Source organism: Paralichthys olivaceus, chromosome 9 (assembly GCF_024713975.1).
Source record: "Paralichthys olivaceus isolate ysfri-2021 chromosome 9, ASM2471397v2, whole genome shotgun sequence".
Taxonomy (NCBI): domain Eukaryota; kingdom Metazoa; phylum Chordata; class Actinopteri; order Pleuronectiformes; family Paralichthyidae; genus Paralichthys; species Paralichthys olivaceus.
The window spans coordinates 19,567,152-19,593,149 of record NC_091101.1 but is presented as its reverse complement, the minus strand read 5'-3'; the positions used below and the strand labels follow the sequence as shown (position 1 = coordinate 19,593,149).

Here is a 25,998-nt window from a genome sequence, read left to right as displayed (position 1 = left end):
TCACATGCATTAGAAATAAGCGTTCTTGTCCTTTTCCTGAGGTCAGCTGTCAATTAATTTAAGTCAGATTACTACACACTCAACATTTATATATTTTTAGACATTGTACTTCTTCCCAGCTGATTTGTAGTTCCACAGCATAAGACGTTACAGTTTGAATCTCTACTACTAAAGAGCTCCACCTTGATTCATTCAGACTCATAGAATTTCCTAGACTATATTTAATGTATGCTCATAGATTTTCTGTCATGAGCCAACTTTAAAGTTTGTGCTTTAACCTGATAATGCCCAGATTAAATATTCATAATTTTAAAACCAAATAGTAAAGGTGTAAAATCACAAGCTCTGGAGTCGACATGTGACACAACTGACATTAATACGGGTTGGTTTCGTAATGCTAATTTAATTGGTAACTGTACTTGCAGTATAACTAGTAGTGGGTCAAGTGTGATGCAGTGCTCGTACCTCATCGCACAGGTCGTCTCGTCTTGGCATAATTATCAGACATCTTGCACATCTTCACATGAGGTGGAGGCAAACGAGCTCCAGCTCATCACTCAAGCTCTCATTTGTAGTGAGTGGGGTGAACATGTCACAAAGCCAGTTGCTAATAAGTCATCCCAGCTGCTCCTGTTGATTATTACTGTCATTACTTTAATTATCTTCAATTCTGCCCCCTGATATGAAAGAGCCTCAGTGTACAGTCATTTATGAATGCCACGTTCCTGGTTTTAATGTCGACATTCAAACTGACACTCTTTCATCTAATTATGAGTTATGCTCAGGAGTCAGTGAAGCTGTTGGCAGGGGAAAGTGGACTCCACTGGAAAGGGAAGCACAGTTTGTTTTGTTCTTACAGTCCTTGATGCATATATTTGCCCTCCCTCTCTTCTCCCACTCTCCTTTTTTCTCTGCGCCTCCCTCCGAACCAGAGCTGCTTGAGACAGATGGTGCGGCCAAAAAACAGTGCAGGGTGATTGATACCTGCAGAAATTGGGTTACGTTTGGCCCTGTCTCTGTCTGTAAACTCCACTGCTGGTGATTCATAGAGAAGTGGTAAAGAGCAGCCCTGTAGCCCCTCGTGGCTGGAACAGGTGCAGGAATAGTTACTGTCTGGAATACATAGTCAGAGGGTTTAGGTCAGTTCCAGGTTCTCTCTACAGCTGGAACAGAGAAACTCACATTCTTGTGCTACATACTTTCAGAATATATATATATTCAGTTTAAGGTAACATGTGCAGTAAATTTCTTGACTCAAAGATTCAAAAATTCAAAGATAGGAATATCACATTTTCAGAAACAATATCTAAATATTTCCTTGAAGGTGCTTTGGCTGTGTTTCCTAAATCTACATATCGAGATGACCTTTTGTGTGACTTAACATTCTCAACTGTCTGCTGCTGTGTGTGTAACTTATTTCAGGAGCTAAAAGAGACAGAGGAACTTGACATCCAGCTGAAGGTGTTCAATGAGAACAAGGAGGAGGACTCTATTGAACTCTCCCATCGCCTGGATGACATCCGCGCTGAGATGGAATATCCTTTAGTCCTCCCTTGTGTGAATACACTGATGAATATGCCTGCAGAACTGGCAGGCAGAGATGAGTGTCGATTGTGGGTTTGGTCAAGCTTTACAGGCTTAAGCCCCTCGTGGCTTGGTTCATTAGAGAGGGATTTGAGGAGCCAGAGCACATTGTCCAGCTCCATCTCTGAGCAGGAATAGTGGGTAAATAACCCCTGTCATCTTAACCTCCCACCTGTTAGCTCCTCTTTATTTACTCTTCCCATCCTCTTCTCCTCTTCACTTTTTATTCTCAGTCTGTTAGTATTAGGTCAAGTAGGGCTGTACTTAAGAAACATAAAAGTCTTATTTCTTATTCTTAGCATTTATTTGGTTATATATTCTCAGTATGACGACCATTTAGAGTCATGTTATGAAATATAGTATAGTAAGGACAATAAAATCATACTCTTGGGCATATTGTCATTTGAGAATGGGAATATCAGAAGATCTGCATACAAATGAGGAATGTAGAGCATCTTGTGAAGTTATACTTAATTTGTAAAGGTTTCACAAATGAGAATACCTCATCTTTTGGTACATCAGCACCACATTATCATAAGTATCAGGGCTTGAAAAGATTTTACAAGAAATTGTCTCAAAAAATGTCCTCTTTCGTGGAGGGGGAAATGTCTGCGAGCTATGCAGAGGTGTCGTAGTTTTATCGAGATTTGGATCCATAAGGAGTGGAACTCTGGCGTGTACAGGTTCTCCACTGAAAAATGCAGAGTAGAACTTAATAAGTTGAGCAGTAATTCAGTCCCCAGATAGAAACTTCTTCAAGCATCCCAGAGAAGAACCCTTTTAATAATTCACAAATCTTCTCTCAGGCTATGTATGGATGTCTGACATTGTGAGCAGACGAACCAGACGCTGACATTGTTATGCAGATTTTCATTCCCACAACCTTTTCTTTCACCAAATCCCATAGTTCTCGTGAGGGCACAAAGCTCTGCAGTGAGTGACAGTTTCTGTTGACACGTGTAGTTTATGGGAGGAGGTTTTGTATGTGTGTGGAGAGAAGATGGAGAGAGAAAAAAAGTAGACCTGGATTAATGATGTGCTTGAGCAGGTTCACAAATGAGTAGGCCCAGTGTTTGTTTCCAAGGACAATGCGGTATTGATCTGTGAGCTCAGAGCATGCTTCGAATGCCTAGGCTACCCTTTGCCTGCACAGCACGCACATACACACACACACACACATCACGCAGGTTGTACTCCTACAACCTGAGCATTGCATATGTGTCTTGTTTCTTCCGGCAGTTTCATGAATATTAACCTGGAGCGGCTCGCATCCTCTGTGTCCGGCCCGAGACCAGGTGCTGAGGAGGTGACTCCAGGCCACTAATACATATTAATGAGCTGTGGAATGGTGATTGATTGACCCCACCGCTGACTGGCCTACATCACACTTGACTGCTGCTCATGTTTATTCATTATTTGGTGAGAGAGTGTAAAGAGAGAGAGAGAGACGGGGGAGCGAGCGAGAGGGAGAGAAAGCAAGCTTAGAGGGAGTGTCATCGACTGGATTGGCATTCTACATTAGGTTTATGTCTGCAGCTTAGTGATAGATGAAGCTAGTTGGATACTTTCCCAGTCTGAGCTCCTTCTCATGTCCTCTCAAATGCTGCTGTGGTGAGGCTATAATTGAATCTCACAGGATTGGTAATTCTCCCAGGCTTCATACTCAGCTAATACAAGGGAGGGGAATGATACTTTAGAGTAGCCTGTATTCCCACCCCTCTGTCTCTAAAAATTTGATATGGGATAGGAGTTTAATTACACACATTGTTGAAATTAATAGGAAAAGTGTCAAACAGTATTAAAAAAAATGGATCTACTCCAAATGAGGCAGTTATCTTGTTTTGCAGTTCAGTGCTGTTTAAAAAAAAAAAAAAAGAGTAATCGGAATTATTGATCCTCTCATAGAATCATTGTTCACCAGCTGTGGATGAGACTGATAAATAATATTTTATATAAGCAAAACCTTCAGATTTACCCTTGAGAACATATTAGTTTGATTTGTCCTTATCTTTAAATGTCAGGTGTTTTGGCTCCATTATATTAGCAAAGCCACGCAATCAGCCGTCATTCCTCGTTTGCGTACAACAAATGTTGCTCCGGTGATGTGTTTAGCCTAAATGTGACTTTAATTCTGTTTAGCTCCTCAAGCTCAGCCACATAAAAGTTTTTACATATTCATTAAAATGACATTTTCTGTTGCAAAAGCAGAAGGGAGGAGAATCTGAACATATGTTGCCACCGTTTTAAAATGCCACTTTCCAATCAGTATGTAGCACCATGTAAATAATTTAGCACACATTGTCAAGACTCACAGTTTGCGTTATGATGGCAATTGTGTTTTCATCTCTGTGAGCTTAACAGTGAACAGACTTGTTTTTTTTCTGCATGTGTGCACATATCTGAGAGGCTTATTCCACTTTTTCAAACAAGACGAGTGTCCACAGGGAAATCCTCCTTCCTCAAGCAAACAAATTAAATGGGCTCCAAATCATTCATTTTCCTGGATTCTTACTACACTTCAAGAACACTTTTAGAAGTTTGAGAAACATGTGTTTATTCACTTCTAAATTACCCTTGTACTACAAATAATCAATTTATTTAAGAATTGAAATTTTTAACTGTGACTATGTAAATGTTTTTCTTCTCCATTACCGTGTAGTTCTCACATTTCGAACACTTTTCTGTTTCTTTGAAGAAGCCTCATTCGCAAACACTTTGGAAACCAAATCCTCTGCAAATATTCATGAAATATATGTAGTACACAGTATTCAAACGTGGAAGAATAACAAGTAAGGTAGTCGGATTTAACATCTCTTTTAGATGTCAGAGCCATCACTGCTTTCTCCTGGGGAAAGCTAACGTAAGACACATAATCAATACCTTTTGCAAATTTAATAACATGAATTTTTGCTCCTGAGTACATGTCAGTTTCAATCTGAAGACCGAATATCAGCCGTATTTTTGGCCTGCACATGTTCGGCTCTCCATCATTCTTGCCTCAAATGCTACACTAGTGAGTTTTTCATGTAATTAATTTCCACAATCTTAAAAGGTTCAGAGTGACAGGTAAACCAGAGGGAGAATTCTTTATTTTCAACCCCCCTCCTCAAGTTAGCTGTTAGCTCCCCCAAGAGAGCGGATAAGAGGAAACGCATCTGCGTTTGCACAATGATGCCTGTCAGAGAAACTGAAGTGAGGTACTGGGAAAAATAAATAAAATGTTAAAACCAGAACTAAAAAAATGCAATGTTTACAGCAGTTAGATGACCCTAATGAACTCAGAATGTTTGTTTTTAAGAAGTTAAACATAATTGCCTGCCCTTTTATCTCAGAAAGTGAAAAAGTGAACTTGTAATATTGTGGCGATGTTGTTTTCCTTAACTGTGCTCCTGTACTGATATGAATGAAGTATACCATCTCCTGTCCAATATGGTGAAAGACACCGGCTCAGAGACGTACTTCCTGTCCATCCTTCAGCACCTATTGCTCATCAGGAATGACTATTACATCAGGTAGGTTGTGTGTGATTATTACATCCCACTGCGTTTTATTGACTTACAACTTCATTGTGCTCCTCGTTGTGCATCTACAGTCATATCTTTCTAAATTTCCTTTTCTGTGTTTTTCCTTAGTTATGAAACATCTTGTACATAACTCTGATCTTATCTGTTCATTACAGGAAATAGTTAATGACTCAGTGGGTCCTATTGGATTTGACCAACATCGCTAGAACAGTAGAAGCAGAGTTTTAATACAGTTGTATGTAGATTAATCCTCACAAAAAGTGAGAGGCCTATTAACAGGGTTTCCTCAGGGTCTCAAGTCAAATATTTTTAAATTTTAGCTCTTAAAAATGTTTTAAATGTAAAATATTAGATACTAGATTTTAAATACTTTAAGGTAGGTCCCGGTTAGGTCATAGTTGCATATATTTTAAACATTAAACATTTTAGCACGCTGAAATAAAGCTACAAACAAGACTAAAATGGAACTGAGCCACACTTGGCTGTGGGGAAAACAAAAGATACCTAACTTTTCAGCCTGTAGTTAAAATGGTATTTCCAGGGTTTTTCTCTACTGAAATACTTCACCTTTTCTTTAATAATGGGAAAGTGAGACTCTAATATTTCTTCATATCTGTCATACCTAACATAGGTCTTCAGTATCGTTGATTATGGTCTTAAGAAGGTCTTATAAAGTCTTACATTTAATATGTTGAGCCCTGCAGAAACCCTGTAATAAGCTACAGATAAATAAATCTAATAAACTCATATTCATTAATTCAACTTGACATTTAACCTCATTGTTCTTGAAGAGAATATTTGTCTTGTCGTCCAGGGCAACTCACATAGGCAGAAAATAAATGAAACACGATGAACGTATGTAAGAACAAATACTAAAACCTACCATCCATGCTCATATAAAATTACATTGGCTACATTAGATGTCAGCCAATGTAAAACCTGAAATACATCCAACCTATTCATTAGTAGTTAAGACAACATCGCTGTCATCTCCACCAATTTTATTCACTGAAACTATTCTAATAATTGACCCATCAGCCTTGAACCAGGAGGAGGAAATACAGTTGGATATGACACCAAGATTATGAGGTCGTTTTTATTCTGCAGCTCCAGACTTGAAAGAATTGAAAATGAGTTCAAAGTTGGAAAAAAATTACTTCCTACTCTATCTTATATTCTAACCTGTGTGTTGAAAGTAGCCCAGATGTATTTAATCTGTAACTAGGAAAGTGGAGAAACATGATCAGAGTGAGGATGTTATTGTGTTAATTGGGACTAATCAATCATCTTAAAGTGTTATGTTAACTCTACTTTCTATGAAGAGCAGATATATCAGTCATCGACAGGAGGGCTGCCACTTCTCTGAATAGTAATGACACTGATGAATTTACTGCTGTGTTAGGCCTTTTTTCAGAAACAAGTTTTAAAAAAGGAAAGTTGGATGTCGAAGGGAGGATGAGAGGAAGAAGATGAATTTACCATAGACAAGTTGCTGTTCCCTTGGAGTTATGCATAATGTATTCCTCATCTACTTGGAAGAAGCGAGAAATAGAATTCACATTAATCGGCGAGTACGTCCACCTTGGCTCCAGTATCCATGTACCCCCCACTGTACGCCAGCAATAAGAAGGCATCAGTACCACAGCTCTTAAAATAACTGATGGTCTTTTTAAAGGTTTTAGAAACATCTTTTTTTTTCCTTTTGCCTCCATCACAAATGCAAGGACACATGTGCACACACAGAACATCAGATATTCTGGCTTAGGTGTTATATTCCCGTTCCATCAATGCTGTGGAGTTGATGATAATGATGATGTACAACAGCACACACAGCTATTCAAATGGATTTTGTTTCCAGTCTTTCAAAGTTACCACTTTTTCCATGTTTTGGCTTAAATTGGGTGAAAGTAAAACAATAAAACACGAATACAGGATTTGCACAAAATGAGAGAAAAACAAAGTGGGAGGTCAGACGACGCGTGGTTCCAGTGGAAGTCCTTTAATGGAGGCAGTCGTAGGCTGATTAAAGGTTTGACAGACTTTGTGATCAAACGAGTGTATGTGTGCTCTGCATACCTGAGAAAATTGACTATGTTGTTTCTTAGCATTGTATTCATTGCACCTGATAGCACACTTGGCACCTTGATCCTGTTTCAAATAATAGCCCATTAAATGGTGATTCTTATTAAATATTATAATTAGTATTTTAATAATAGGATGTCTACGGTGGGCGGACTTTTCAATAGCTTTGTCTACTGTCGTTCTTCCTAACACAACACAAGTTGGTGCTCTCCCCCTCCAGGGCTTGGTTTATTTTTGATAATTAATCTCTCACTGCAAGCCTAATGAATGGGAGCACATCAAACCCACCCAGTAAATATAGAGCAGATCTGCTCTTTTGCAGCCTGGCGATATGGGGATTACACTGGTTATGTGGAGCGGAGCTAGATCAAGTGGCTGCGGCTGTGCTGAACTGCAAGCTATCATTGGAAGAAATGAAGGTGCCAAAGTAAAAGAAGAGGTGGGGAATGATGCAGGAGGGGGGCATATGCTTGCTTCTGGAGCCCAGCCCTGCCCACTGTGGAGGGGCCTGACAGTTCTGGGTCACACTCTCCATCTCTAGTTATCTCCACCCAGCTCCTATCTGCTTGGTGGTGGCGGATGGAGGACGAAGGGAAAATAGGGCGGCTTATTGAGATAATAATGTGGTGTACATTGGTGACAGTTGTAAGCCGAGTGCCACAGTGCTTAAGCCATGCAGGGTGATGTGTGAGCTTTCACTAGCTTGTTCCAGTCACGAGTGGGCGAATCCGCCAGCTCAGGCTTAATGTATGGTATTTCATGCTTTGAAAACAGGGCACCTAAATGCTGATTTCTTATTTGCTTTGGCTCAGAATTTTGTGTTCTTTCATGTTCCTGTTTGTAACATGATGTGGCCTGTCCACCCACAAGGTACCAACAGAACATAGCCTTTAGTTTGTGGGCAACAGTGAGAGTCAAAGACTTAGAAGCTAATGTTTGGGAATAACAACTTGCTGTTTATCACCAGTGTTACTTTTAAGTTAGACACATACTTAGATAGACAGTACATGCTTTTATTGGGTTTGCACCAAGTTAATCCATTCGGCACTTTGTTCACAGTTCTGCTTGCTCAAAACAACCATTATGTTTTAGAAACATGTTGTGCTCCTGTCCCTTATGTTTGAATGCAGATACATCACACAAGCACACTTTGAAAAGTTTTATAAATAAATAAATTATAGTGGTACAGCTGTACCTTGTGAATCTCACTGTCTGCCTCATGTAAGATCCAATGCTTTCTAATATACATGAAAGATTTTGTGTAAATTAAAGGAACATCAGCTGCCAGTCGAATCAGAAGGCTGTCCCTACTCCAGCTTCTAAAACTGTATTCCTCCTGCTAGTAATGTATTCATCCTGCTATTGCAGACCTCACCGCCCTGCACCCACCCAATTGCCCAGCCATTAAGCAAATTAGAACAATTAGTTGGTCACGCCCACGTGGAGTTCATTGTTCCCAGTTTAGGAAATTTTTCTTGGATAATTTGTTAGGCATCACTCCAGCGAATCCTCAAGAGTCAATTTCCCACATCTATCATCTCAGTATAACTCTTGATATGCAAAAAATGCATCTTCACTCTTAAGAGAAAAATAAATTGAATCTAGTTGTTTATGTTGCATATTTAAACATAAACTGTCCGTCAATGTCATTCTTAGAAAATAATGATTTCTCAGTTTGGAGCTCAGCTTAAGCTGTTATTTATTAAATGTCACTTGCAATTTAAGTTGATAATGTTACTGAGGAAAGGTCACATACCAACCTGTGTGGTGGGATGGGACTGATTCACACACAGCAGCACCGGGCTCTCAGTCACACTCCTAACTGGATGACATGTTTTCCCGGTCATTGTGCTTTCAATTACACACATTACACTGATTAGATTTACATTTCAGTTTTTATGGTTGCTCTAATTGGCAAAGATGATTGCAAATTAGGCAAGAGGGCAAGCATAGCCTGTGCCACTGTCTGTCACCTTGAAATGGACAGACGAACACAGAATCGCGTCCTGTGTGCCCATTAATCTGCATATTTCATGATGGGGGTGAAGCAAGTGATCAAATTTAATAGGGTGTCTATTTTCTCCTGCAGCACCTTTTTTCGCGTGGCATTTAGTGACCTCTAGCTTGGATAAGGGAATAATGTGTGGTTAATTAGCCTTGGAGAGTTTGTGTCACTCATATCTTTCTGTGGCTTGTCTAATTGTTCTGCTTTATATTTCCTCACCCGTCAGGCCTCAGTACTACAAGGTGATAGAAGAATGCGTGTCTCAGGTGGTGCTGCATCGCAGCGGGATGGACCCTGACTTTGGCTACAGTAAAAGATTGGACGTCGACTTCACCCATCTGATTGGTACTTTTTTAATTGCTTCATGTTTCCTTTCATTTATTTAACTCATGATGTTTAAAATAATTAGAAATGTTAATATGATGTGGGAAGAATCACAATTTGTTTCTTATTCACAGACTATCTGCTGCAGGAGTTTCATCACTGCCAATAAATAAAATACCTCAAAGCTATTATCATTATCCTCCCACATCCCCCTGAGTTTCCACTGACAAACACCTGCAGTGGCTTGACATATAAGACGGGGAGGTCACCTATTCATTAACAATGCATTACATCTGATAAAACTACTTAAGTTAACTCAGTATTATTTTAAAACTTGCCTTTGTTAGCTTAGCTATTTGTCAGATGTGTTCCTGGGATCATACAGAGAACATCTATTTGCACTGAATTACTAAAGGATTCAAACAGAGAAATGAAATAAATAACACCACCATGTCTCTCTGTTGTGTCACCAACAGATCTGTGACTTGCCAACAAAGGGTCATTAAAAGTTTTTAGACCTATCCACAGAGCGGTATAAAATAGGTTTTCTCACTTACTTTGCCAAGATTTAATCAGCTGTTACAAAACTTCCGAGGTTGTGTTTTGTTAAATTCTCACTGTGATCGTTTTTTTTATCACATTCGAGAGTACCATCCTAATAACAAGTATGTTTTAGAGGGAAAATGTGTTTTGTCTCATGCGATGTGTGATCTCATAATAATTTACACTCGCTCTGTCCTTATGGTAATTTATCTCCAGGTTGATTCTAAGTCATCAGAATTGTAAATACATCCAAATTAAACTGAATACACTGAAACACACACAACATTTATAAAACAGTGAGGAAAACAAAGAGTTGATTTGGTCCAACTCTCTAAGCTTTGGCCGATATTTGTTAGAACCACACGCAACCTTCACATAACCCACTTAGCATTCTTAGGTGTGTTGAAGGGCACCAGTGATATATGACAGTTTTTAAGACCATCTTAAGTTGTAAACACCTAATGGATGTCACAGTTTTTTAAAGATAGAATTAATGATCATACTTGCTCTAAGGTGCTTTGAAAACAAGACGCAGATCGAATGGTAAATCTCCCACGCGGAGTTAGTGATGCACATCTCACCCAGAGATGACTTTGAAGCGTCTCGTGACCGTTGCCGTCTTGTTTTGCAGATCAGTGTGTGGATAAAGCCAAAGTTGACGAGAGTGAGCAGAAAGCTGCCGAGTACTCCAAAAAGGTGAGACATTAATCACTCCTACAGCGCCTCTGGTTGGCCGCCTCCCATCAGGAAAGTTTTTTTTCTTCCTCAGAGCTCCCAGACAAGCTATTGATTTGCCATGCCCTGATCAATACCTGGCTGTGACGCTACATGATCCGTATCAGCATTACACGAATCAATGCCGTTGTTGTGATGTATACTTATTTGTGCACAATGTCATGACAGAGTTAAGTTATGTGCAGGATGTTTTCGTATAGTTCTACATTTTAACGTCTCCCTTTAACTTACTAATTTTCTTTTAATGTAGTTAAATTAAATCTTTTGTTAATTTATAGCATTTTTAGTTATTCCAGGAAAGACTTTACCCACAGCATAGTGTGTATAATATTGAAATGTATCTTAAGGAGCCTCACTGTCACAGTCTGGTGACACCAGGGGGGTCTTGGGTATGTTTTTTTCTTGAGAGTCCTGCCCCACCAGCCTGCTACACCCTGCTGCGCCAGTGAAATCATTGTAGTGACATGGCTTGGTTTCTGCAAAGGTTAGATCCATCAACATACATGAAAGCCAGGCCTGAAACAAAGACAAAGGACAACAGGGCTCTAGGGCCATGAGGGCTATGAATAGAAATTGGCCAGAGAGTGTAAGACAGCATGTTTTTGGTGTCTGTTGATGTGCCCTGCGGCCATTCTCTGGAGACATCCTGCCGCTCACCAACCTGTGTGTGTGTGTTTACAACTGTGGGCTCATGTTTGTTATCTGCACATAGACATACTTGTGTCTCTTTTCTTTCAGTTTGATGAGGAGTTCAGTGCACGGCAGGAGGCCCAGGCAGAGTCTCAAAAGAAGGAAGAGAGAATCAAAGAGTTGGAGGGGAAGATCCAGGCCCTGGAGTCCCAGGTAAATCCATAAAGAGAAATCCCGATGCTCTGCAAAACAGCGCTGCATTTCCCCAGAGATCTCTTACGCTGTATGTTTCCCGAAAAAGACTCAAAATGAAGAAAGTGGAAGATTCAATATCTAGACACACTTTTAATCAATTTGATAAAAGTTTCTTTTTGACTAGAAAAATGCAGAGAAAAAAATTGTATAATCATAACTGTTCCAAAGTAATGGCGCCACTCAAAAAAGGCTGATTTGGTCAGAAGGATACCTTTCCACTCCACTTACACATGTGATGCTGCTGTAAATGGGAGTTATCCTCCATGCAAGAACATTTGATTTAATAAAGGGTCAATCTCTTTCTTAAGTTGTAGCTCTTTAAATGGGCAGATTGCTCTATTGAAGCTTTTCCTATGTAATTCTATCATCACAGAGATGGATTGCATTGCTTTTCCTGGCCTCCGCATCATTTTTTCCCAGGCAAAACCCTCCGTTTTGAGCTCAGAAAATGACTGCTATTTCCCCCTTAACCCAATTTCGAACACTTTAGCACTGCCTTGGGACAAAAGGGCAGTTTGCCTCCATGCTTAGGGAATTTAATATAAACCACCATTGAAAGATGGTATAGCTACATCTATATTAGAAATTGCTTTTCCTTTCGAGCATTCCTCTCCGGTTGCTTATATTCGCACTCACTGTCTGACGAATTGAGCCTAATGTGTTTCAAGCATCACCCAGGTATTTTCCGAATTGTGTCTTACTGTTGCCTCAGTTCTCTTGCAACCATTCTTTGGTATTCCTGAGTGCTCTGTTGCAGCTTGTTACCTGCATTTGTACCCAAACTGGTCTATCACTCACTCCATGCCCGATTACTGCCTACCCATTTTAATGAGACCATCAGAACAGCTTCTCCGCACATACTCCACCTGCTTGTCCCTTTCTCCATTGCTCTCTCCTTCCACTTTCTGTCAGAAACAAGTGCATCAGACTGTGTTACCTTTGCTTGGCCTCTTTTTCTTTGTTTGAGCTTTTTACGTTGTTTCCAAGTTACTCTTCCCTATCACACACCTTCCCCCTCACCCTCCCCTGGCAGCCCCTGTCTTTTGAAGACTGACTGACTGTGGTGCATTAACAGGTAGTGTGGAGCAGAGAGGCCCCGGAGAGTCAAACCTTCTCTTCTTCTGTTTGTCTGAATGCTCCATCGGAGAGTGATTATAGCTGGAGCGCTGCATATCAACAGACATTAACCTCAGCAGGAGAACATGTAATTTGTTTGACTCAAACCTAGATGAATGCGGCCATAACAAATAAAAAATATCCCCTATGGATTGCGGTACTCACTATTGAACTTAACTATCAATGTGAATTAATGCAATCTGTTCAGGTTTAAGGAAAGTGCGGTTAATTTTCGATGCCCCTTGTGTTTTAATTAAATTAAAGTTAAGAGTTGATCTTTTTTTTTATCTTCTAAAATATGTGAGTGATGCAATAACAAACTAGAATCACCTCCTGTTTTTGATTTTATGCAGGTGTTCACTCTGAACACAGATTTGCTTCCTGAAGCAATGAAACACAACAGCAGTGTCATCCTCCCAGATGGTTGTGATTCTGCCACTTCAGGAAGACTAGGCTGAAAGAGTGTGTTTTGCAGCCTAATCTGCATTTGACACAGTGCTGTAGAAAGCCATTAACTCTGAGAGTGTGGAACCTTTAAATCGGTGTGAGGACACACATTCACTTTGTCCGTCAAAGCTGCCGTCTTGTCGCTGCTGTTTTGCTGAATTTGAATGAAGTGGGAGCTATCCCTAACCTTTCATCTCCTCGCCTGAATTCCTGTTAGATATTAAAACTCTAGCATGCCTGAGTCGCTTCTTTTCACCTTGTTTGTGAACCAACACATTTAATGAGAGTCTTTCTCTGGGAACTTTGGCATTGTAACAAGCAGCCTGTTTGATGTGTCTGTTTGATTATCCCCCAATTGATTTGAGTGGAGGTTCTGCCTGTAAACATCAACAAAGGACAGAAATCACAACAAGTGGAAATCATCCATCCTTCTCCAAACCATTTGCTTGCAACCACACTCGGCAAAAAAGGGAAGTTATTCATTGAATTGGCTCTGGATGTGATGAATAATGTAGCACTGCAGTGGTACATTGGAGCACTCTGCGCCATGCCATTACTAGGTTTTAACAACCTGGCGGTCTTGTAGCTGACCCAGCTTGGCCCCAAGAGGAGCTGTAGGTGTAGTCTACCACTTTCTCTCTCTTTTACTGCCAGGCTGCCTTCCATCGTGGCTGATTATAGAATTTGACTCAACTGATAATGACAGCGGAAATCACCATGTAGTTGTTACAGCGTTTGCTGTTATGAAATGGAGCCAATTCAGTTGTTGAGCTAAAAGCCCACAGTGACTGTCATGGTGAATGGTGGTTTGTAGAGATGGACTCAGGAAGCAGGTGTGCTATAGTTGCAGAGGATCTCCCTGGTTTGTCTGAATTCTTACAGACTCTAACTTTTAATCCCAGAGGATGAAAGATAAAATAAAACCTGTCTCTGCACTAAAATTCATGCAAAATGAAAGTTATTTTATAAGTTGCCCCCCTAAAGATTTTCATCTCCTTTTCCATTTTACCCATTAAATATTTAGTTATCTACAGTCTATAGTAAGAGGTGGTCTGTAGGAATGGAAATTACATTTCAGTTGCTGTGGATTACGCTCCCTTTCCCATGCTTTTCGGCAAGGTTGCACACAGTGAAATATCAAAGCAAAATGCGTGCATTTCTAAAACCAAGGCTGTGCAGTGAAATCGGGGCCCATCACACATCTTAGAGTGTTAAGTTGGATGTATTTCTCGATGCCAAAAAGAAAAAAAGATAGGAAAGTGGAAAAAGGGTTTGAAGGTGCACCAACTGTCAGTGATGCTGCTCCTTGTTCCTTTCATGCTGCCGTCAGAGATTTACACTGATGTTCTTTTGAAGATAGATTACATCTTGTTTTAGGTGTAAAAGTACAGTACCTTTTGCACATCAAATAACTCATTCATACAAACTGGGAAAAGGACACTGTACTACCATTTTTCACGTGTAAGGAACATCCTTTTTCCCCTGATTCTCTTTCCTGCCTTTTTTGTGTTTGTTGTGAGTTTTGTATCGGTACCTGTTGTAGTGTACTAGTGTTCTTCCTCTTCTATGTCTATCTAACCCACCCCCACCTTTGCCTCTCTGTTGCCCTGTGTGTCTTCTGTGACATGTGTTCCCCTGTGTGTGTGTGTGTGTGTTTGTGTGTATGTGTGTGTTATATCTGCACAGTTAACTAATGAAAAAGACAAGCTCAAAGAGGCTCAGAGACTCATCAGGGAATCTGAAGCCAAGGTGGGTGTCCTCTCTGCATGCACGGCCCTGGATATAGTCTTACTCTTAATAACCTGGAAAAAAAGTAATATGTTGTGTTGCTAAAAAAACATCTTTTGTTGAAAATGCTGATGGAACTGATCTTTGTTCTCTCTGCATGTTTTCCACTTAAATGTCTCGAAATTGAATTGACATGCTATGTGAACTGACAAGCAATGTCTCTTATCTTATTTCCAATACAGATGTTGATGCAATGCTTTATCTTTTGAAATTACTCATCCACAGAAACAGATAACATGCTTTAAAAAAATCTATATATTTTAGACCATTACTTTTTTAAGATTAATAATAGAACAGTTGCAAGGTATGATAAACTGTACAGAGTTTTTAACTAAACACAATTTATGCTCGTTAAATGCAAATTTCCTAAGTAAACAGTTTGTGATTGAATTCCTCTATCAGAGATGAGATTGAGGTGTAGATTTAATTACACAATGTTCAGAGTTGATTATCTTCCATGCTGACCTCCTCATTGAGTCCAGAAGACTATGAATCTAATTTGGTTGGGTTAGATTTTATTTTGTCCCGCTCCAGATGGGCTCGCAAAAGTAACATGATGAAAAAAAAAAAAAAATAAACATTTTAGGGACCGGCAAAGTGGCCAGAGACACACTGTTAAAACATGCTGGTTCATGTACATATTAGAAAACGACACAGAAAACAAATGCAGGTATCTTAAAACTCAAGTCATTATACACTGTAGTTTGTAAATACAGTATTTATCTTCTTTCAATATGTCTCTATAGATATATTTATTTGTGCAGCCTCCCACATATTGATAGTCTTATGGTTTATGTTGATGCAATATCCTACCTACAGTGTAAATATAAAGTAATTTAACCCTTGGGAATTTATATACAATATTTTCAAAAAAAATCGGCTCATATCTTCAGCTAAATATCAATAACCAACAAATATCTACTTTTTTCCATACTGAATACATCATTCCAGGATTCATTGAGTAAGTGGGAAAAGTATGTGAACCCCTACGCCAATCAGATTTACAAATGCTAACTGGATTCAACAGTGTTCAAACCTAGAGTCCAACCAATGACACAAGACCAGAGCCGGTGTTACATTTACCTGCAGGTAATCATAAAGAAACACTCAAACCTTTGGACTTTGTTACCTGCCAATGTGACTAATGTCAAACAAGAAGAGAGAAAGGTTATGATTGTCATTATTCATGTTAGGGTTAAAAAGTCTACAGTTAGACAAATGTTTAAATGGACGTGATTTAGTATTGTGGCTAGTTGCCCAGTTCTAATTCTGATATTGATTCTAAAATGAGTCCAAAAGCACAATGCAGAGTACTCAAAGAAAAAAGACGTTGAGATTAAGAAGGTAAAGGCTTAAAGGAATCATCTCTGTCGACTTTGCATAGATCACTGAACAGTCATGGTCTCCATGGCAGGAAGCTGCTGTTCTCCCAAAGAAAACATCACAATGCCTGAAGTTTGCCAAAGACATCTTGACACTCAGCACTATTGGGAAAATGTTGTGTGGGCTGATGAAACTCAGGTTGCATTGTTGGGAAAGAACAGCCTGTACTACATGTACATAAATTGGGCATTGCAAACCAACATGAAAACTTTATCCTAGTGCTGAAATACCGAAGATAGGATACCATGAATTGAGGCTACATTTTGAGCCGGGACAGCTCAAATAATTCAGTCGGAAATTAATTCCAAAGTTTTTCCAAGTGTCTAACAACATAATGTCAGGGTAGCTGTCTGCAGTGGAAGCTCAGTAGAAAATTAAGTGACACAGCAGGACAATGACCCTAAACATGGAAATAAATCTTCTGCGTGTCTTCAAACAAAGCAAATCCAGTTGTCAGAGCCTTGAGCTTGGCCTAACAGAGAGGCTGTGGAATCAAGTGGAAGGTTCACCCGACATCCTAAGAATATCTCTGAGCTGAAGCAGGAAGAATGGTAAAAAGTTCCTCCTGACCGTTACTGTATGGTCTGGTGTGCAAACAATTGTTTGAAGTTATTGCCGCCAAAGGTGCCTCGATCAGTTTATAAATCCCAGGGTTCCCTTACTTTTACCCAATTCAACGAACGGGTGTGTTCATAGGTCCTCAGTGTGATGCTTTCCCAGATGAACTCATTCTAAAATGTACATTACCATTTAATATATCCGTCCGATAACACAATGATTTATATACTTTACCATTTATGGATTTCATTGGGTGTTTGTTTTCATATCTGAGGGAAAAGATACCAGTGGTATTGGTATTGCATCCCAAAGGTTTATTATTGGGGAGATCAGAGAGGGAAACTCTGAGGGCCCCTCAGTATGGAAACAACTGCGCTCTAATTTAGCAGCTAATTTGCTTCCATTCCCTCATATTAATCTTTGAAGAGAAAATGGGCCACGAGGGCTCAAGATTGACAGACATGTAATCATCGAATGTGGATTTGCACTAAATGGCTCCGGGCAATCTTTATAAGACACTCCTTGCACAACACCTTTTTAATTTTGGCCCTAATAAACAATCCACCAATGCCATTATGTAATGAAACACTACGTAATGTCTTTAAATATGAAGCCAATCACATTTTACGCACACAACCAAGTGACTAGGGAAATGAGCATAGTGGGAAATTGGTTTTAGAAATGAGATGTGCAAGTGGAAATGCTTTTTGGTGAGAACTGGCACCTAATCAGCTCTGAAGATCAAGCCCTGTCTAAGCGTGGGTATCTGTAATTGTTGTATTTGCATAACTTTTTCTCTCTTAAACATTTTTTTCATTTTAGCTTTATCACTATCAGAGACTACCTGTGTATGCACCAGGTGTGATAGTGCAGACATGTCAAAGGACTGAAAGACTGTGTCTTATCAGTCTCCGGTCTAATTACATCCCTGTCTACTGTTTAATAGCCTGCCACTGTGAGAACTCATGACAAAGACTTGACGAAAGCAATGTTCTTATCTTTTTGTAATAGAAAATTAAAACAGCAGTTGTTCACAGGTTTTCCTCCAAAGTCTTGTTTAGTATTTATTTACATATTAGGATTTAATGAACACAACAGATTGATTGTGATGATTAAAAGCTCTTTGAATTAAGCTGCATTTTGTTTTAGGTAGAATTTCAGTTTTAATTTTCTTAAATCAGATAAACTACATCAATGATGCAAACATGACTTTTGCCTCCAATACGGAAGCATAAACAAACAGACAGCAGCAGACTTCCTTTGTTTCGATTTGACTTTTTGTCACCAACTTGAGAGTTAATAACTTAGTGACAAAAAACTTTTCTTGAAAGGACAAATTCAAATATACATACCAGAGAAAATACAAACAAATGGACTGGGGGACTGCCAGAAAATCTGTGCACAGAAATGTTTCATAATTGTGATCATTATATGTGCAGTTTATGAAATCATGGAAATGGCAGAGGGCATGACCTTTTCACCGTGTAGCGTTTGAGGTTTGGATTAAACCACCAATTTATCTGCAGGCCATCATTAATCTTTCTCCCCTCTGTTTGCAGATTGCAGCAGGTCCACCTGCATCAGGAGCACCATTAGCAGGGGGTGCAGCAGCTCCACCTCCTCCTCCTCCACCTCCTCCGCCACCTCCACCTGGTGGATGTCCTCCTCCTCCACCGCCTCCTCCTCCTCCTCTCTTTGGCCATGCAGGCATTCCACCGCCACCTCCACCACCTCCTCCTCCAGGTGGAGGACCTCCACCTCCCCCACCACCCCCAGGTTGTGGGCCCCCGCCTCCACCGCCTTTCTTCGGGGGCCCAGGTGGGCCTCCGCCACCTCCATCGTTTCCTGTCGTCAAGCTGCCTTATGGGCTGAAGCCCAAGAAGACCTACAAGCCTGAAGCTGTAATGAAGCGGATCAACTGGACCAAGGTACGATTCACTGTAACACATAATCTCATGTTCACAGATTATATCAGTTATTTTCATATGAAATATTATACAATGATTTTACAATCACACCTGAAAACACTTTGCCTCAGAGCTTTGGATTTAGAGGATTCTTCAAGTAACCCTGCACAACACAAAGATGCAAAGTTGAGGATCCAAACAAAAGGAGACCTTTTCCAATGCTCTCTCAATGCAGTCAAACAACCGTTCAGCCACGGGCCACACTGTTCCACCCTCAACACCCATTTCAAAGGGATTCAAATATAAATAATTTTCACTGCTCCAACGTCCTTGGATTTGCACATTCTTAGTATAATTGAATAACGACTGGGTTGTGTAACATTCAGTCGCATTTGAATTCAATTTCAATAGGACATTCTCTTGCGTGTGGGCTTTATTTTACCATAGATAATTTATCCATAACCTCAGGAGTTCTTAGCATTAATTTAATGGTTCTTTGCTGATGTTTGTGTGACCTTGCATTTTAGTGTTCAATTACTGACAACAACCAGAACATCAGGCTAGTTCTTTTGATATCGTGTTAGTGGTGCAAATTATATTTGAAGGTTTTAGTGGAATCAAGCCACACATGAAAAAGGAATTTTGAATGTGATTATTTCATTCTGTTGAGGGCCACTGCAGTTGGCCCTTAACATTTCTGTCTCTTTTTCCCAAAATAACAAATCAACAAATTGAATGTTTTTGATTTCTTTGTTATATTATTTATTTAACAGCAGGCCACCAAATGTTATAAATGAGAGAAGAAAATGTGGAACCACACGTCACATTTACAAGCACATTGTCCCTGGTCAGATTTGCTTTCACCTTAAGGACTCTTTAAAATGCCACATAAGTAAATGCATGATTCTATGTGAGAGTTTCCTGAGTTGTACAAAATAAATAAGTTACATCCGTATGAAATATAATAGATAAACAGTACATACAACTGCTTTTGTATCTGTGTTTGTGCTTTGATATTTTGAATATTGTAACTCATTGTCTTGTGTATTGTGTGGTTTTGCATGCATGATTTGTGTGTTAGCTGTCTGGTGCAAATGCCTGTTGCTTGGGAAATGTACAGAAACAGGTTAATGTGAAGGTGCATTAAACTTGTCTCCACAGGAATTGTGGTTTGGTAATGCAAATGAAATTCATAACCACCTGAGGAAAAACAATCTGTGTCTCTTGTGTCGATTAAGTGGGACAAGAGTCGTCTGTCTTATCTATGTGCAGCAGATGGAAGTATTGCAATGCCACTAGCCACTGTAATTTGGTTGTGTAAAAAGGAAGGAGAGGGAAAAGAAACTTTTTTATACATGCGTCCCCTTTACCCACTGCCCCACACATGTCTGGAGTATGAGTTACAGGTTTGATTGTGCCAACAGGATGCTGTCAAGTATGCACTTATTAGACCATTAGGTGTTACATGCAAGTGTGTGGGTAGATGAAAGTCCAACCCTTTGTTGCATCATGCGAACACAGATGATCTCTAATTACATATGCACAAACACAAACATACTTAATTCCACACTGCAGTCGTAATAACATTGAGTCGCATTGGGAGCAGCTTTTAAATCAGGAAAACGTTTAACTTTTTTTTTTGTTTACAGTTTCAGTATAACTTTTCCACTCAAGCCAGGGTTGCGGTAGCATTGCATTCTGAGTCATAAACAGTAGAATAAGACTCACATAGGAGAAGACCAGCACAGTTACCCACAGTGAAATGTCAACTGTGTTCAAGTGCTAAGTGCATTTTAAATCAGTTTGAGTTATTGTTGTAACACTGTGTTCCGTCAATATCTGTGTTCTTGGGTTCCACACAAAATATTCAGAACAGATGTGTGCAAATGCCTAAGAAAAAACAACAACACACACACATATATATGTATATATATATAATCTTCCTGTAGCTGCCATTTTGACCTGATAAAGTAATTACAATTTGTTCTCTTTGCCCAAGAAAAATGTAATCACATGATACTACGATAAAGATGTCTGGGAGTAGAAGAACAAAAGGAAACATGGGAGCAGTGAGATTAGATAATTAACATGTTTTTATACAATGCAACAGCTCATTAGCTCAAGCGGTAACAAGTACCTTGACTCAAACATAGAGATGCCATCTTTACTGTGGTCAGGACACACAGGAAACAGTTTAGCAATAATTTAATAATCTTAAAGCTTCTGCACAGGAGTAACCCAGGGCAGTTGTCTTAGCCCCCTTCTTTTCTCATTGCCTGCCTCTTTAAGGCAAGATAATTTACATATAGAATCAATTAATATAACTGTGATCTTATTTTTACATAGTCAGATATTTCACATATAAACTATCTTTTTATCATGTTTTAAAAACTCAACAAAAGTACATTTTTGGATTATTTAAGCACCTCAATCTTTTGTCTACCTTTACACCAGCATGGTTAAAATCTTAGCATGCAAAATTTGAATGTATACTTTCTGTTGATATATACTTTAGACAAACATCAACTAAATCAGCATCATTAGTTGTAAAACTGAAATATATATATAAAAAATTAATCATTATATTATTGAGCTAAATTCGCTGCGTTTCCATTAGCTATGAATTAGGTCACCACAGACATGACATGTACTGCTTTCTAGGACTTTGAACAGAGAGCAAGTGAGCGTACAGAGGCTCATTGTTAACAACACTCAACAGCAACAACAGCTCAGGTCGAAGGTTTCTAAAGCCTCCTATTAAAGCCATTATAGAAAGACTGAGTATCACCTGGAACTCCGTGTCTGTGTTTCATGATTGTTGTTTCTGTGTGTAATAGACCTTTTTCCCAGCAGCCAGTCTGATATGAAATGGAAGGTAAACACAGGTGTTAGTAATGACATTAATGAAGCTTCGTCTTTGTTTAGGTACAGAGACTCAATGGATGTGATGACTAGCACCTGTGTTTGCCTCTTATTTCATGTCAAATTACTGCAGGAAGGTCTATTACTGTTGTTTTGAGAAGGGTAATGGCAGCGATGCATTAAGCCAACCGTCAGTTAAAGGCAACAGTGTCACACAACAACCTTTCGCTATAGAACTTAACACAATGTTCAGCAGATTTAATGTTGTGCCACACATTTGCTGGTAATAACCGCAACGTGCTAGATGAGTTTGGTTATGTATGAATCTCTCTGTACGCCTCTTGTCTTGTGAGCAGTAAAGAGGGAATAAAAGAGCAGGAATAAAAAGCATCTCCTCTGCCCTGCCATCATCTCAGCATGTGTAGGTGCTCGGTTACTTCATAGAGCCTTTCCGACAAATCTAGGTAGGAGGACTGTATAAACAGGGCTGCTGAAGCTTTGTGCTGCAAACTGAAATTCTCAAATTTCATTCATCCCAGGAGAGGTCAGCGAGAGCTTTGATGTGTCTGGTTCGGTCAGGATCCATCCACACATTATCTTTTAGCCTGAGCACATTCATGTGATTTTGTCCTCATATATTTCCAAGTTCAGACAACGCAATTTTCAGTCACCACTGTGCAGTTCACACTACACAACTTATTTTATTTTGATGTAGAGCTAGCTAGAAATTTAGTTAGAGGCCTCATCTATATGTGTCAGCTCGGGCTGTCAATCTTCCTCTATAATCCCATTTGACTTTAATTCCCTATTATTTTTAATCATCATATAATGTTAGAATTTTTAATTAAATGTGTATTAAAATTGAGAGTTACACAATTCATTGAGGGGAAAATTGAAGAGAAAAAAGAGTCTTGTCATGTGAACTAATTCTTAAAGAATGCATCTGATCCTGGATGCCACCCATATGCTTTGTTCCTGTTTTATGCTTGTCCTGTTTCCCACTCAGATTCAAAGCAGGCGTACACAAGAGCATGTGTGTGTCCGTACATGTGAAAAACACACACAAACCCAATCTCCAGTGAGAAGAACTTTTTGAGTGGCAGGTTGGTGGAAAGGCAGTCTCTGATTGTAGTGATAATGGAATCCTTGTGTCATTGCAGATAGTGCCTCAGGAAATGGCAGAGAATTGCTTCTGGATCAAAGTCAAAGAAGAGAAGTTTGAGAATCCTGACCTATTTGCTCAGCTCTCCCTCTGCTTCTCCTCACAGAGCAAAGGTAAGGAGGCGTCATCTCCCTTCACCCATTCCTTAATTAATCTACACACACATGCCTTATTTAGCCTCCCTGGCAATGGATGCCAATCCACTTTCATCTTGTGACACTTAAGCAACCATTTTTCTCACTGAAGTGTTAATTATCCTAAAACCAAGCATTTTCTCCTCTACAATTGAACCCTGTCTATATATGTTCTGAATTCCAACCTCTGTGCCAATTAGAGATACCAGGGCTCTTGTTGCAGTGTGTTCATGCAATTCTATATGTGAGAAAGCTTGAAATGGAATATGCCTGCACATTTTATTTCTATGGACCAACTGAGTAGTTTCAGATCTTTGACTGTGCACTGTGGATGTACACAAACTTCAGCTTGTACATATGTGTGAACCAAGAGCAGCTATGCTTGATTTATTTCTTGCCTTTTCCAGTCCAGTAGACCAATGCTCCATTGAGGAAGACAGGGGTGGGGGGGCTTTCATGAAGGAAGCTCTGGGAGTTTTCTTGTCCCGGCCAGTTTGTTTCTCAAATACACAACCAGGCTACCTAACTTGCTGATGAATAACAGAGCAAGTTTGTTTTTGTACGGAGGAGGGTTTGTGAAGGCACTTGATGTATTCTTCCCATGACAATTTGAGTGTTATCCACTTCTTTGACAGTGTGTGAGTGTATGTGTGTGTAGAACACCCCTCTAATTCTAGCTGCAGTGGGAGGGGAGAAGTCAGAGTACTGTCAACAGCAGAACAGTCAAATCTGAGCTCTGTCAGGGTGTGTGGACATAACTATACAGAATCTTCCAACTTTTCCCATATACCCGCCGTCTGTTTGGACACCACTCAGCCCGCCAGCAGCTTCTTGCTCCGTTGTTCTCACTGCCTCCAGGTCTACAAACTAGACTCATCTCCTTTTTTTGGTCTGTGAAATAAATAGCAATCTTCCCTCAGCTGCCGTGAGGTGATTTTCTGGTATAATACAGATGGAAGGAAACTCTGGGCAGGAAACAACAGTTGTTGTGAGGCGTAATGAAGTGGCAGGGAAAAGCCTGGCAGTCATGCCACTCTCCTCATCTTTCACCAGAGAATATCAGCCAGAACATATCTTTTTTTTTTATCACACCTTCAAGACATGTCTGAAGTAATTGATGGGCAGACCTTCTTCACACCTTTCCAATGTATGTTTAATTGTTCTAATTCTCGTCGTGTTCCTTCATTTGATTCATGAGTTGTTATTTAAGACGATAAATGTAACATTTCATCATAGTAAATCAGAAATGTGTTTGCTGAGCCCATCAGCTCTAAAGTGCATTTGCAGAAAGATTCTTAAAATGAAATACAACTTAACATTTGCAGTTACAGTGACACATCTTTAATTCAGATTTAAATGGCCTTTTAAATTCTTTATTGAATTCATTTTCTCACCCACTGGGGTTTAAAAAAAAAGATTCTATATATAGTCCATGTTCCCGCTGGCCCGGTAGGAATTCATGATCCAGCATTTCCCCTGGGAGTTACCTTTGCTGGATCCCTATCAATTACCCCTGCAGCGTCTTCACTGAGTCAGCGCTTTTCCTTCTATTGTTGAAATAGAACATGATTTTCTCATGAATGAAAAATGCTGTTTAATGTTTGATATGTACACCCCCCCAATGAGAGGAGCTTTGATGTAGATGGTATTGCAAAAAAGGTGCAAGATGGAATCTTCCTAAAACAAAATGGTAGTTTTTATTCTGTTCATGTAGTATAGTTTTTCACATGCAGGGCATCTGAAGGAATATGTGTGCTTGAACATTAAAACTTTCTTCAATATAGTCCCACTTTATATCCACTCTGAATTTAATCTATATAGGGTAGAGAGTTTTCCTGCATCTCAAGTAAATTTGTTAATTGTATTGGTCAAGTTTAAAGTGGAGTTGGGGTTCAGGTGGAAAAGCCACGGCTTGCAAGATTAATTCCTAAGGTCTTGTACTCTTATTGCAACCTCTATAACCACGGACCATAAATCCTCTATGCTGATTTGAGAAATAAGTCACTGGTGAAAACGGACTTCATTTGTCTTGGATATTGCCACCACACACATACACATATGTTGGTTTTTCTATTGCTTCTTTATGGTAGCTTCATCTTTGCCACATCTTACACGTAGATAGTTATAAGTGAACCGCACTGCGGGGGACAAGAATATCGTCAAAGATGAGGCAAGCAGGTGTAAATGCCTCCCCTGCAGAGCTGCCCTCTGAAAATGCTGCAAAGAGGCTTCTGTTAACTCCATGTGGTTTCAAGATTCTTGCTTGTTACTTGCATTGTTGAAGAACAACACTTTGGCAGTTAAAGAGAAAAAAAGAATCGCTAACAGCCCCCGATTTGCACATGCTTATTGCGCTCAGAGGCCTCTAAAACAACTGAGAATGCAAAACTGTCATCTCCCCTGCTGCTTTTATGAGTCTCACTGTTTAATGAGTTTTACCAAGAAAAGGAAATGATAATCAAGTGGGATTTCAAGCTTGGCTTCAGTCTTCTAAATCTGTCATTTATAATGAAATACTTCTTTGGCTTGATTTTAAAACTCTTACGGTGTGTCAGTTGTTAGGCCATAGGCAGATAAAGACATTCTGGCAACAACTTTTTAATATTTCACACTTTCTATCTGCAGGGTAACCACATGTTTTAAAGAAAGACCCAACTCAAACACGATGGCATGAATCATTAAACAACATTTATACAAACAACTTCTCTTTCCTCTTGCTGAGCCCTTCAGCCAGGAGAAGATGTCATCTGGTGGCATTTTCTTTGACATTTCGACCCTGAATCACAACATCCTCCAGTTGGGGGGTCGGCAGTGATTGTGGGAGTCAATGGCCAAGTTCTCCTGGCTTCCAGCTCTACTCCCCCTGCCGGTTCCAGAAACAATAATGCTCTTTCTGTTGTCTCCCCCAACCTGCAAGCAGCTGTCCTCCTCTCCTTCCCTGCTATTCCTAGAGCAGGAC

At 39.7% G+C, this 25,998-nt stretch overlaps 1 protein-coding gene across 13 annotated transcripts in view; it reads left to right on the top strand.

Annotated features, from left to right (window-relative positions):
* diaph2 (diaphanous-related formin 2) overlaps positions 1-25,998 on the top strand; it is a 323,897-nt gene that overhangs the window by 108,747 nt on the left and 189,152 nt on the right. For all 13 annotated transcript variants that reach the window (XM_069531062.1, XM_069531060.1, XM_069531059.1 and 10 more), the window contains 7 exons: positions 1,423-1,535; positions 4,980-5,096; positions 9,422-9,540; positions 10,694-10,758; positions 11,536-11,640; positions 18,534-18,902; positions 22,904-23,018. In XM_069531062.1, the coding sequence (XP_069387163.1) occupies positions 1,423-1,535; positions 4,980-5,096; positions 9,422-9,540; positions 10,694-10,758; positions 11,536-11,640; positions 18,534-18,902; positions 22,904-23,018 (1,003 nt within the window). The remainder of the gene's footprint in view (positions 1-1,422; positions 1,536-4,979; positions 5,097-9,421; positions 9,541-10,693; positions 10,759-11,535; positions 11,641-18,533; positions 18,903-22,903; positions 23,019-25,998) is intronic.